The sequence below is a fragment of the Eublepharis macularius genome, chromosome 1 (genome assembly GCF_028583425.1).
Source record: "Eublepharis macularius isolate TG4126 chromosome 1, MPM_Emac_v1.0, whole genome shotgun sequence".
NCBI lineage: Eukaryota > Metazoa > Chordata > Lepidosauria > Squamata > Eublepharidae > Eublepharis > Eublepharis macularius.
In genome coordinates this window covers 58,749,751-58,764,535 of record NC_072790.1, presented here as the reverse complement: position 1 = coordinate 58,764,535, position 14,785 = coordinate 58,749,751, and the positions used below count along the sequence as shown (strand labels likewise).

Below are 14,785 nucleotides of genomic sequence, written 5' to 3'. Positions count from 1 at the left end.
ATTATAATAAAGAGCAGTTCTGGTAACAAAAGAGAGGGTGAAAGGCAGGGGCAGGGCCAGGGCCAGGCTTCGCACCGAAGGAAGCATCCTGCACTTCAGAAAAAATCCAGTTTGACTTTGCTTGAAAAAAAACCATTGAGGTATGAGTACAGGGACAAAAGCTGCAGAAAAGCAAAGGAATGATCAATTCTGTGGCAGATGCAGCCTTTCTCCGTGCAGGATGCAAAATAGTCTGGGAAGCAGTTTTGAGAGTAAATCAGGGTATTCTGACCATGTGTGCAGAACTCTGGAGAGAAATTGATGCAGTATTGGGCCAGAACCAATGAAAAAGCCCCGTGTGGAAAAGACCTGATATCAAAGCTAAAAATGACACTGTAATCTACTTTCTTCACAATGTGATATGAAGTGAAGTGGCCAAAGCCTCTCTTTGTAACAAAGGCACCTGCTGCAATGTATGAAAACAAACAACACAAGGGCTCCTCTGGAGCTGTAACCACTATAAATATATTGTATAAATATTTATTGCAATATTTATTCATATTTATATATCACTATAGCACTGTGCACTTTAAGAAAAAGAAAAATACAAAGAAAAATTATAACACTATTAGAGAATTTATATTTGTGTTTCCTCTGATCTGGGGGTTTTCCTTGCATTTGCAGTGTATGAAAAAGCAAACCAAAATCCTTCATAGGTTTAGCTGGTGGGGCACGGGGGCTTCAGTACTGATTTAGCTGTCTGTCTCCAATTCCCCAGCTCTAAAGATTCATTATTAATGTCAAAGCCAGTGATAAACCCAATGAGGTTTATTTTTAGCTATTGCTGCTCTATAAACTTCCTGCACATTTTGTTATGTAAGTGAAGCTCTTTACAGCTGTACCACCCCCAACAATAGTCATTTTATTTGTCTTTTGCTTTAATTAGAAGCTCTGTTGCTGTTTCCATGGCTACCTCTCAAAGCCCCCCACCCCCCCGCCTGCCTCCCTCAGACAACATTTTAACCACAAATTAGGGGTTAATATGCAGGGTAATGGGACAGTATGAACCATTCCGGAGCTTGCTTACCATGATAAATCTAATTCAACTCACTTAATGTATTTAAAATCAGTGTGGGATTCTTAATGGGAGAGAAAGATGAATATCCAAACAAACCTGGAATCAAAGAATCAAAGGATTTAACTTACAGAAAAATGTACACACAACCAATTTTACGATATTAGGAAAAGATATAGAATGGATGTGCGGCTCAAACTGTGTGACAGGAGTAAATACTGTGACTCAGAATTAAAAGTGATAATGTTCAAAGTCTGCTTCCCTCATTCGCTCTCAAGTGGGCCCTATGCAAATAACTGACACCCACTGCCAGGGATATGCTGGCTTCCCTGGCCAATTGTGTGGGGCATGGGAAAGGAGCATGTGGTCATTATTACCAGTTTCTCATGGAGTACTGTCACAGGAAAGAGATGTACTTTGCATGTAAGGGGAGGAAGTAGTCAACTTCCATTCTTAATCAATATTAGACAATAGGCTTCATAGTATCATCTATCATTTGACTGGATAACAGCTTATTTATTTATTTATTTAGTCTGCCTTTCTCACTGAGACTCGAGGTGGGTTACATGGTGTGAGATTAGTACAATCAACATCAAGGATATTTCCATAAACAATACCATAGGGTAAATAAATACAAGTTTATAAAGAGATAACATTAGCAAAAAAAATCCAATACAAAGTTGAAGAAATGCTGAAACAGAGCATACACAATTCTAGGACCGACAATGGACAACATATAACTACTCCTACTTATCATACTTGAAGCACAGGTAGCGTATAGGAGCACATACTTAAAGCAACAGATAAGATGTTTCCTTATGTGCTGGAATCAGCCATAAGAAATGTCTACAGTTTTACATGTGGAACACAGATGATGTTCCTTAGCTCAAACAGCAGTACTGGATTAACTGAGAAAAGGAAATAACATGTTGTAGGTCAGGGAAGAAATGCCTATACAAATCCGCCTGATTGTGTTAAAATGGAGAGAAGTATGTAAGTCACTTTGGGCCTCCATTGGAGAGAAAGGTGCGGTATAAATAAATAACAAATAAGTAGCAACATAACAAATAGACAATAGCTTGTTCCACTGTGCTTGGAAGATTTTTGTTTTTTTAGAAATATATTTGGCGCTGCAATGAGAGCAAGGGGGATTAGAGAAATCAAGATTGCGTTTTGTGTAGAGAGAAAGGCCGTTGGCTTAGTCCTGTCTAAAACTCTTGCCCAGGCCCATGCTCCAAGGCAACTTATTCCTGAGAATTCAGCAATAGGACCGCATCCTATTCTAAGCCTCCATCTCTACCCCGAAACATGGGAACATGCTGTGAGGTACTGCAACCTGAAAATGGAACTGGCAGAAGGGCTCCCAAATCTTGCGTGAGTCACAAAAGCACTCACAGAAAAGGGGATGGAATCAAACGTATGAAGATGCCTCATACTGAATCAGACCATGGCTCCATCAAGGTCAGTACCAAGAATGGTAGCAGCTCTCCATGGTCTCAAGTAGAAGTCTTTCATATCACCTACTACCAGGTTCACCTTGACCTGGAGGGCCCAGGCTAGTCTGATCTTGTCAGATCTTGGAAGCTAAGCAAGGTTGGCCCTGATGGGAGACTACCAAGTCAGATGGGAGACTATCAAGAAAGTTCAGGGTTGTTATGTAGAAGCAAGTAATGGCAAACCACCTCTGAATGTCTCTTGCCTTGAACACCCCATGAGGGTTTGCCATAAATTGGCTGCAACTTGACAGCACTTTCCATCACCACTACCAGATTCATTCAGCTGGAGATGTTGGGGACTGAACCTGGGACCTTCTGCATGCCAAGCAGATGCTCTACAATGGAGCCACAGTTTCTCTCCAAATTCTCTCTTTTTGATGCAATGAATTGTACAATGTGCTCTGTTCCTTTGATTTTCAGGAGAAATTGGAGCAGAGCCAGGAGGAAATGATAGTATAGGATCCAACCTTAAGTGTATGTGAATGCCAGCAGGTGCAGAGTAGACCATCCTCTTTATCACCTAATGGTGTAGCCTACGCAGCCTGTAGTACAGATCTGTACACTCAATTAACTATGATTAGTTTAATTTCACATTACATCTAAGCCTACCCACAGGTGCAAAACCATGGATTAAACTAACCATGGATGATGTAATTGTCTGAAGCAGGCCACCCTTCTACCTATAGTTAGATAAGGTCCCTCAAACAAGGAACTGAAGTTGGTTACTCACAGTTAATTTAATCCTAGACTGTTCTCTGACAATGTTGTTCTGGAGAGACAATGAAACCAGCATCTGGTACATTGGGATATGACGTACTGACTGTCAGCTGAATTCATGGACCATAGTTTTGCATGCTATTCACGGCAAGATTAATATCTGGTATTCTTCAAAGCTCTTCCTCAGTTCCTTCAACCCCACTGCTGTCAGTGGATATTAAAGGCAGCACAATTCCTGTTTTTCTGCATCTCTTACAAGTTACTTAAGACTGCCAGTGATCACAGAGTGAGATTCCAAATTAAAACAAAGAATTGGAAAATAGCAGCTACAAAAAGTAGAAAACAAAAGGCATCATCCTATGAATATTTAGAATGTATTTATTTAAAAAACTTCTTTGCTACCTCTCCAGGAACCTGCCCAAAGCTGCTTACAAAATAAAAATAGCAAAAATCACAAAAAGTTATTAAATAAAAGCAATTATCAGAAAAAACCAACAGCCCAGCATAAAAACATTCACCATAAAAACAGATCACAGACAGCTTAAAATAAATTTCCATCCCAAAACCATGTTTAAAAAATCAATCCCTTAATTAAAAGCCTAGATAAATAGAAACTTTTTTCGCCCGGCCTAAGAGAAAGCAACACACGCACCCAGGCAAGTCTCAAGGGAAAGGGCACTCAACAAGAAAGTTGCCATTATTGAAAAAGCCCTCTCTGTGGTTGCCACCCGCCTCACCTCTAAAGGTGGGGATTGTGAGGCAGACCTTTAACAGGCAGGGTGGACAGTATGGGAGGAGGGAGTTCTTCAATTTTATTTATATTGAATCCATCCGATTGTGATTTAGTAATACTGCCACACTAGATCAGTTTAGAATCTTAAAACACAACAGATGCCACATTTTAAAATGCTTTCATTTTAGTTAACAACAATACATTAAAATGCTTCTCCAAACTAACCTAAATTAAAGAGTATAAAAGAGGCTTGGTTTGTTGCTAAGCCTTTAAGCTTTCATAATGGCAAAGTTAGAAAGGGAAAAGTCATACATTTTTCAGTCAGGGGTAAACCTGACTTTGGGTCTGAGCCAACAAAATGATCATATGGGAAAAATGGGTCAGCCTTGCCCTTTCCCTATGTTCTAGGTGAAGCTGCCTGCCTTTTTGTATTATATGAGTGTTCGTGCATTTATGAATTCATTGCTGTTAATTTAAAAAAGAGAGAGAGACTGTAAAAAAACTGGGAGGGACGGGGGGGGGGGCAGCAAAATCAGTACAATTATACACAGTATTTGCTGCAAAAGAGCTCAGCTCTGAAGAGCTCAACCCTGAGGCGTAATAGGCACACTTGACTGAATGAAGTAAGGGTATGCCCAGATCAGCTCCACTACACTCACTTTCTCAGACATGTATGTATTTTATATATAGTTCTGCTCTCTTTGAGTCTCTAGAGCTTTGCAGTTAATGGATAACTATCTAAATACCTTTGCTAGGCAGCTAGTGGATTCCAGAAGGCGATGTAAGTTGACAGAGTGCATGAATACTCTTGGTGGGGCGGAGTAGCCCCCGCCCATGTTATAAAACCTTATATTTGTAAGTTTTACCCCCAGCCCAACAAACAAATGAGAATGTTCAAAAGGTATTATTCAGTTTCAGAGAACGTAACATAACAAACATAAGAATTTATCCAGATGGATTTTAGAAAATTCACTGTTTTACAGAAGTTACCAAAACTAAAACAGAATACATAGTTGAAGTCTGCAACACTTGCTGTCCTCACAGAAAACATTTTGCAGGGCAACTACTACTAGACTTGAAAATATCTAAATGTAGGTAACTAAAACTAAGGACATGAACAGAAATAAGGAAACAGTTTTCACAAGAATTTAGTTACATATTAAGGTCAGTTTTATAAGAAGTGTAAACATTCTGTCAGACAGATCTAGACTCAGTAATCCTGGAGTACTTAATTCTCTTAAAAGCAATTATAACAACTTCATACTTCCCATTCTCTCTTAGAGCTGGATAAGGCATAAAAAGAAGCAACTAAAACATGCAAGTGGTTGGAGGATTTTCCTTCCAGGAAAAAAAGGAGATAAATTTCTCTCAGGGAAATTAACACAACTCTATCCCCTACCATGCACATTCAAAATCCAAGCCCCACACACAAAATAATGATCTACAACTGGGATCTTGCATGGAAGCACAGAAGCTCACCAGGTAACCCTGAGCCCCTCACAAATCTTTCAGCCTAGCATACTTCTCAAGGTTGTTGTTGAAAGAATAAGGTGGGGGAGGGTGGAACAATGTGAAAAGTTTTGGTCCCAAACAGTGAAAAAATGGGATATAAATAAAAAATAATCCAGAAGAGACAACAACTTTCAAATCAGACACACGCAGTATGATTTGAAAGCATTTCTGGCAATACCAACAACCTGTTTCTCAAAGAGCAAGATTGAATCATTCAGAAAAACGGGAAGGCTCTTCAGTTGACTGGACAGGGTCAACTGGATCTTATCCAACCTAAACAGACCAGTCTCCTCAAGAACATCTTCTGCCTTTCAGAAGGGCAGATAGATAATCAGCAGCCAGCCATCAATGCCACCAATAGCAACTGCGTACGTCTCCTCCACAAGCACTGCTCTTTCAGCAATCAGGCTTCATATGTAACTGTTAAGGAAAAAATGTGCAGAAGCCAGGATTGTTGCTGGACACGTGTGCCTCACTCTTCTCCCTTCTCTTTTTGTGTTGAGATTGTGGTTATATGCTAACTCTAGTTATATACAGTATACGCAGACATGCAGGTTAACCAGAGTTACTCTCCCACATACATAGTAATTAGGATTCTGGATTAATTCAGGCTTAGAATACTAATTGGTGGAGGGGAACTAAGTGCCAATGCACAAGTTACAAAGTCCTTGTGATGCCCAAATGTCCAGTTGACAGACGAGTACTAGATGTTCAGAAATTAATTTCCAGGCACATGCCTCAGTGTCATTTTCCCAACCTGAAATGGTCCCAGGCAGCCACTATTCACTCCACTGGGTAAACATCATATACTGATGGGTTACATGCAAATTTCCCCAACAGGGCAAAAAATTACTCCTGGGGCCATTTCATATTAGGAAAATAGTATTTGTGGCGGGAGGCTCAAATTCTTCTCTCCACCTGTGCCTGGGAATTAATCAGAGTACAGAAAACACAGAACATGTTTCTTGACATGACAAATGGAGGTCAGAGGATTTTGTGACGCCTTAGTTGGCTCTAACTCCACCTAACCTGCACACCAATCTTATTACATCACAAAATGGTAATTTTGGTTCGTTCCTGGGATTCTTGGTGCTAGAAGGGAAGGGGAGGAACAACACACATGCAACAAACCTAGTTTGTACAGATTTTAATGCAATTCTAAGTGACATCTGAATGCAAAACTCTGCATTTGATCATTGGAAAGCTGTTCTACAGCATATCTGACCAAGCAGGTTCTGGTTACTTAAAGCTTATGCCAACAATAAATGTGTTAGTCTTTAAGGTGCTACTAGTGTTTTTGGTGTTGTTACAACAGACTAATATAGTTAACCCTCTGGAATAAACAGAATTGTTATTTAAACCACTCTTATGCAATCCATCTACCATAATCTTAGGGTTGCCAGCTCCAAGTTGGGAAATTCCTGGGGATCTGCGGGGGGGGGGGGGGGGTGAAACCTGGAGAAACCTGGAAAAGGTGGAGTTTGGGGGGGGAAGGACCTTGGCATGGCATAATTCCATAAAGTCCACCCCCCCACAGACAGTCTACCCCCCCCCCCCCAAAGTAGCCATTTTCTCCAGGTGAACTGATCTCTGAGGCCTGGAGACCAGTTGTAATTCCAGATCTCCAGCCACTACCTGGAGGCTGAAGAAAAACAACGGTTTACTACCTGGAGGCTGGCAACCCTACATAATCTCCAGAGTGATTTCAGACATTCAAAGAAGCATCTGTCGTGCCACAGAAGATGCATGAATGATTCTCAGCTACTCTTTTTCCTCCTCCATTGTAACGTGCAAAACAGCATGTTACAATGTTCCCTTTAGAAACAGACAGAAACACCACAATACACTGCTCAAAAACATGAAAAGGAAAAGCATGAGTCACTGTTTCTTAGAACATCAGAAGCTGCCCCCTCAGTAGCTAATGAATAATAATGATAAACCTGGCTAGATTTTAAGAACTGGAAGAAGAGGTTAGGATTGGGAGAGAACGCTTGTTCTTTTTTCAGAGTGAACAGAAAATATTTTGCCTGGTATGAAGGAGTACTGACATCTGCTCTCCACCTTTTGTTCTTACCATCAGAACCCAGAAGCCTGTTCCAACAAGTAAGAAGAAAACAAGTATGACATGTCAGAAGATGCTAGGCTTTGTTCAATGGAGGCAGTTTTAGCATTTGCAAGACCATTTGTAGGTCAAGTTGCTGGAGCTCTGCAAACGTTATTGGTTAGGCTGAATTTAAGTCATGCAGATGGCATGTTTGCATCTGAAACTAAAAACCACACTTGATATCTTTAGCTGATTTTTGTGAGGGTATATTCACACGGTGTGAGATTCTTCCAGCCATATTAAAAAAGGAATATGGAAGACACAAAAATTGTATGAAAACATATATACTGAACCTAATGACAATATCATTAGGTATATATTTTGCAATACTCATTTCTTTAAAAATACATGAGCTGTGATCAGAAAGAATCAGGCTCACAGTAAAAAAAATTTACATTCCTCATATATAAAAAAGGTACAAGTAATATCAAAAATGTTCCCAAATCTGCTCTACATGAGAATACTCCCCCCACACACCCAGAACCAAGGAGATTTTCTCAAGGATATGTATTCTAGGTCTAAGTCCTAGTAACACAAGAATACCTATGACAAGTGCAAAAACAAACAGAGCACCAGTACTGATAGCTTTGTCAAATGTCCTAGAATCCATAGACTAAACACACAGTAATGGACCAACAAACAGTGTAAATTTACAAAAGCGATTTCTAACACCTTTCTCTTTCTGGTATACTTCTGTATCCCACCCAAAGCTACACATGAAGGTCATGGGGAACTGGAGGCTGCAGCAAGAAGAGGAAATCAGCAGAAATCCCTCAAACTCACACTGGCCAGAGCTTAGGCAAGGATTTCTGATTATCCTTCTTGTCACAACTTCATCCCTCATCTTATTTTCAAAGGTTTCCTAATTTTCAGGAGCAGCTCTTTGAAGCGGATGGAAAGGGGGTGGGACTAAGAAGGTGGGAAACATATTTTCAACAATCTCTATTTTTAAAGAAATGGACTTTAGGGGAAGGGATGAATTGCCTCCACAATTATGCCTTGGAACCTTTCAACGATGACTTTATTATTTATTTACTTCATTTATATCCTGTCTCTCTCCCCAGTTGGGACCCAAAGTGGCTTACATCCTTCTGCTGTCCTTCATTTTATCCTCATAGCCCTGTGAGGTAGGTTAGACTGAGAGTGTACGGCCAGCCCAAGGTCACCCAGTGAGCTTCCATGGCAGAGCAGGGATGCAAATTTGGGTCTCCCAGATCCTAGTTCGACACCCTATCCACTACACCACAATGGCTCACAGTGTGGTGAGACTGAAACCATACTGGCTTTCAATCTAAGCCTCGTTAAAGTATTTATAGAATTCACTCTATGAATTTTGCAAAACATAGAAAGAGATCTAGAAAATCACACCTTCTAAACTGTAAAGACCATATTTTCTGAACATTAAAATAATGCATTAATATATGGCAAACTGAGATTGCACAGTACTGAAAAAAATGTGTTAAACACTTCACACACTCCTTTTCACAACTAGTAACTACAAGTAAGTTTGGGGGATTACTTACTTGGTTTAGGATTAACAACAATATTCTCAGAGGAATGCTGTGGAGGGAATCTACAGTTGTCGGCTTGACCATCATTACTCCCATACTCTATAACTTCCACATGTCCAAGGGGCACACTCCATTTTAGCAAATACCTTTGGCCAGTCACAATGCTGCTGCTTTCATGGGAAGAACTAAAATGAGGGTACAAAACAGATAAAATGGCTCAGACTGTCAAATATTCTCTTTTACACGCAGGCTATACCTCTCCTTACATTTAATGCACATGAACACATGAAGGTGCCTTTTACTGAATCAAACCATTAGTCCAACCTAGTCCACACAGACTGACAGCAGCTCTCCAAGGTCTCTCGGTAGAGGTTTTCACATCCCCCATTACCTGCTCCTTTTAAAAAGTGGAAGATGGTAATTCAAAGGACCTGGTAGGCAGATTGTTATACAAGAATATGTCTCACGAATTTATTGTATGTGGCCATAGGCCTTCACAAGCAAATCATTATAACAAATATAGCAATCTCTAATTTAAAACTGGAGATGCCCAGGATTGAGCTTGGGACCGTCTACATGCCAAACAGATGTTTTACTACTGAGCCAGAGCCCCTTCCAAATAAGGGGAAAGAACACACTGCGGAGGTGATTTTAATTTTGTATTCAAGAATACAACAATAACCAAAAAAATCACAAAATGTACTGACCAGTTTTAAACTTTCCTGGGGAAAAAGATGTTCCCCTATATTTAAGCTGTTTCTGTAAAGAAAATAAAGAAGTTCCCAAGGAAAATACTTTTTCCTACTTAAAAGATCAGCATTCTACTACCCCAAAGGAAAAAAACAGTTTTGTAACCTTCCCTTTGCTTTCTCCACCCCGTGCACACTGCAATTTGAGGAAACACCTTGTGTAGCAATTCCCAGATCATCACTGGCCGGTCTTTATGCTATGTGCTGCATGTGATCATGCAAACTATACTCTAATCAAATACAATACAAAAGGGGACATAAGAAGAATAATACATATGGAGCTGAAATCCATGCAAAAACTCTGCATAAAAAGATCCAGAGGAGTTAGCCATGTTAGTCTGTAGTTGCATTAAAACTTTGTAAGAAAAAAGTACAGGAACAACATGCCTTCATCTCACAGACAGCATGTTCTTAATTTTTACCTCCTCCTCACCCTCCCAAATGTAAAAATCATAAAGCTTATTACTGCCAGTATGTTTCAGAGTTTCTCTCAGTGTACCATATGTGACTTTAAGAGAATCTTCAGTCACCAGGACTGGAACAAATTCTCATGGCTCCTCCTTTCATTCAGCATTTCTAATTAGCAGATGAAGATAGGCCCTGTTCACTTCAGAATGCCAGAGCCAGAACAGTTGCCATGGGGATGCTGCCAAGAAGATTTCTTTGTCAAGAACAATCCAGCCAGCCCACAGCATTTGCAAATATTTGCCATGATGCAAACCCTTGACTACATTCCCAAGAGAGGGTAAGGAACACACATAACCAGATGGGACAAACATTTGTAAAGTGTGCGGGTCAGGCAAGGACCATTTTGCCATTAGGAGGTCATTTTCATGATACAGTTGTCACAGAAACAAATGTGTCCAATGCTTTTCCATTGTCCCAGAATCACTTGCTTGGGCATTTTATTCAGGATACGGTACAATTATTAGACAGTCTTACCTTGCCAATCTAAAGCAAGGAAGAGGCACTCTACACACAGTAAGAGGAAAACTAGATATGATACTGTCAAGGTGAGAGCTCAGAAGTTTCATTATATCCCATGATGTATTGTTCCAGGCTTCATTTTAGGTGGGTAGCTGTGTTGGTCTACAGTAGCAGGATATGAGTCCAAGAGCATGTTAGAGACCAACAAGATTTTCAGGATGTGAGCTTTCGAGACAAGTGTTCCAGGCTTTATGACTGTTTTATCTAACTTACTGAGATCTTATAATGCTGTGGATTAAATGGTGTATTGCATGGAATTTAAGTGCTGAAGTTCACTTTGGGAGGCTTTCCCCTTTGCTTCACCTTACTTACACAAATGTCTTTTTAATATCATTGCAATGAAGGAGGAAGTGACATATAAACAGAAAAACAACTTTGGTTGGGAAAGGAAGTTCCCAAAGAAACAGAAGCTTGGATCTCACCAAACATTTCTACTAACAGAAGACAAGGGGGATCGGGCACTCCCAGTAGCTACCCCCTGTTCTCCACCAGTACTCCAAAGGCTGATGGGGAGAAACGGGGGATGCACTATTATTGTGCCTGTGCACAGTGCTGGAACACAGTGCTGGTAAGCCTGCTATCTCTTCAATGCTTCCTTATGGAAGGTGCTTTAATTAGCACAGCATGACTTTTTTGCCTCTCCATTCTGCTGCAGCCCCAAATGCCACTCCCGGAGGGCAGGAAAGCTCAAAAAAATCATGCGGGAGAGCCAGAGGCCTGCACTGGGAAGGGGGAGAATGGTAAAAGTTGCCCCGCTTGCTGTAAATGGGAATTTTCTAATTCTTATGGCAGATCACTTAGAAACTGTAAAGTAATTAAAGAAACTTCTACTAAAAGTTGTCTAAATTTCAGTATTATGATCGGAATAATTTATTGTCTAAAATGGCAGGTATTTTTGAGAGCGATTTGGATCCCCCCAAAAATTTGATCTGAAAACACAAACATCTTTGAACTTTGGAGAATGAAAGGAATGATCATTCAGTTTTAGATACTCTGCTTTTATTTGCATTCTAGCAAAATAAAAGTGGCATCTGTTACTGTGGCAGAGTCTGAGATAAGGAAAAGCTTGCAACCAAGTCTTAGAGATGTGCTACCATGGAGGAAAAGAAAGGAAGCTTGTGTAGAATTTTAGGTTAAAAAGGCAAGGACCAACACAAGCAACATCTAGTTGCTTAAGTTTTAGATAAAGTAAAACATCCCACCCATGAGAAAGGACAGAATTAGGGTTGCCAATGGGCCCTGAGAAAAATGTTCTGTCTCTTTAATGGAATATTATGTACCAGGTGAGGTTATTTACCTCCATGCCATGAAAAGCTTCAGCTGCCTATTTCCAGCAAGGGGCAGGACAGTATTCTCCAGGCCAACTGGCAACTCTAGACAGAATGACATGTTTGGGAAGAGCCATGTTATGATTCTGCCTAAATGAAGTCTGCATGCTACCCTACACTGACCTTTTACTCAACATCAAATCCAATTGTTTTGAAGTAATATAAGACCATCTATCATACAACCATTCCACCTGCTAGTTATTGTTGACATCAACAAATCCTAAGTATATGACTGGAGTCATAGACTACAATCTTAAAGATTACTAGAAATCTCACTGAAGCCAACTGATTAAATAAGGCTTAGTAAAGTGTAAAGCTGTGGTCAGCACTATGAAAGCTGCACTACGAATGCTGTGGTCTGCACTTGTATGTGTGGTCAGATTTTTGCTTTAAAGAGCACAGAAGCTCTCCTACACCCTTTCCCAGTACCATAATACACTGAGACTTGTGGAAAAGGTTGAGGGGAAGGGGAAAGCAAAAAAAAAAGAAACCTAGTTGTATGCAAAATCCTTGCATGAGTTGATCTACTGCATCACAGCCTAAGTATGCAAGCTGCTTTGGAATCTTAGCCCCATTCGATCAATCAGACATGTAAAACAGAACAGTATATTACAACATGGGAGTGTGCAAATGCCAGGAAATCGATAGCAGAGCTGGCAGCAGAACTTGCATCCTCCAGATTAAAGCACTGATCATTATAGTATTAAACATTTGCAAACAAAAGGAAGTCTTCCTAAAAGTCAAACAGCTCACAGTGAGTTAGACCTAAATAGTCAGCAGCCTAAGGAGCTGTGTTTACACTATGTGAGATTGTTGAGATAACTATACCAGCATAGCATACTGGCAGAGGATTTCCACATAAGAGGCTTTTTGCAGCCCATCTTTTAGGAACTGAATCTTCAGCATGCAATACATGAACTCTGCCACAGAAACCAGAACCTCATGATGTTAGTAATGTCATGCCACTGTGATGCATGCCCTGGTAAAACAGGGTTAACATACCTGTAACTTATGTTCATCGAGTTCTTCTGTGCTGACACACATGGGACTGCGCAGGCGCAGGCCAGCCGCCGGAGAATTTTCTAGAGCTTCCATGGCTCCGAAGGGGCCGTTTGTCGCGCGCCTCAGCGACCGTTTTCCCGCCCAAACGGTCACGTGATCCTCCAGCGACCAACGGCCCCTTCCCTCAGTTCTCCCTTGCCGCCGCTTGACCAACACACTTCAGCCATAACACCTTAAAAACACCAATTTCCGTTACAGCCACCACATTATTGTGCATTGGAGTTCACAGCGGGGTAGGAGGGAGGGTTGTGTGTCAGCACAGAAGAACTCGATGAACATAAGTTACAGGTATGTTAACCCTGTTTTCATCTTCGTTCTTCTGTGCCTCCACACATGGGAGTGTACCAAGCTTCACACAATAAGGAAGGCGGGGGTGAAGTCCAACACAATTTTATTGAACAAACAAGCAAAAACAAATAGATATGCATATATACATCTATGTAAAAAACTGTGTAAGGACACATAAATACTTAATATTTACATATATACACCCCAAGGTACATATATACACTCTTTCACTCAAGGGTACCCAGCAGGTACGCCAAGAAAGTCATCCCAAAACTCCTTCAGGAAAAAAGGGAGTGTAGGACAGCCCTAGCCACAGATACATCCTGCTCCGCATTGACATCAATGGCGTAATGCCTGACAAAGGTGTCTGCAGAGGACCATGTGGCTGCTTTACAAATGTTAACCAGGGGCACCCCCCTGAGGAGTGCCGAAGAGGATGCTTGGGACCGCGTGGAGTGGGCCCTGACACGAAGCGGGCAAGCCACCCCTGCCAGGGAATAGGCTTTGCTAATGGCCGTCACAATCCACCTAGACAGGGTCTGCGAGGAAGCCCTGTTACCCTTTTCCTTGGCCCCAAAACATACAAACAGGTGAGGACTGGAGCGGAATTCCTTCGTCCTATCCAGGTAATAGGCTAGGGCCCTCTTCAAGTCTAGGGAATGAAGGGCCTTTTCCCCCTTAGAGGAAGGTTGAGGAAAGAACGCAGGTAGTGAGATATCCTGCGAGAGGTGGAAGGCGGACACCACCTTGGGCAGGAACCCGAGGCAGGGACGCAGGACCACCTTGTTGGGATGAAACACAAGAAAGGGAGGGTCAGACCGCAGTGCAGACAGCTCACTGACCCTTCTGGCCGATGTGACGGCCACCAAGAATGCTACCTTGTAGGATAGCATATCCAAGGGGCATGTAGCCATAGGTTCAAATGGAGGCAACATGAGACGTGAGAGCACCAAGGACAGTGACCACTGAGGCACTGGCGTCGACACAGGTGGGTAAAGATTGTACATGCCCTTAAGGAACTGGCGGGATTGTGGGTGAGAGAACACCGTAGCACCCTCAACTCGGGTGTGAGCAGCTGATATCGCTGCCAGGTGGACCTTGAGGGAGGACACCTTCAAGCCCAGGCCACGCAAGTGGCACAAATACTCGAACACAACCCCCAAGGGACTGCTGTCAGGCACCACTCCTCTGGCGAGTGCCCAGAGCTCAAACCTGCGCCACTTGGCTGCATAAGCGCGCCTAGT

At 41.6% G+C, this 14,785-nt stretch overlaps 1 protein-coding gene across 1 annotated transcript in view; it reads right to left on the bottom strand.

The window, feature by feature from the left end:
• The window catches only part of ARHGEF10 (Rho guanine nucleotide exchange factor 10), a 140,664-nt gene that overhangs the window by 53,126 nt on the left and 72,753 nt on the right, over window positions 1–14,785 (bottom strand). Inside the window, exon 19 of the mRNA XM_054976987.1 lies at window positions 9,140–9,312. Within this exon, the coding sequence (XP_054832962.1) occupies window positions 9,140–9,312 (173 nt within the window). The remainder of the gene's footprint in view (window positions 1–9,139; window positions 9,313–14,785) is intronic.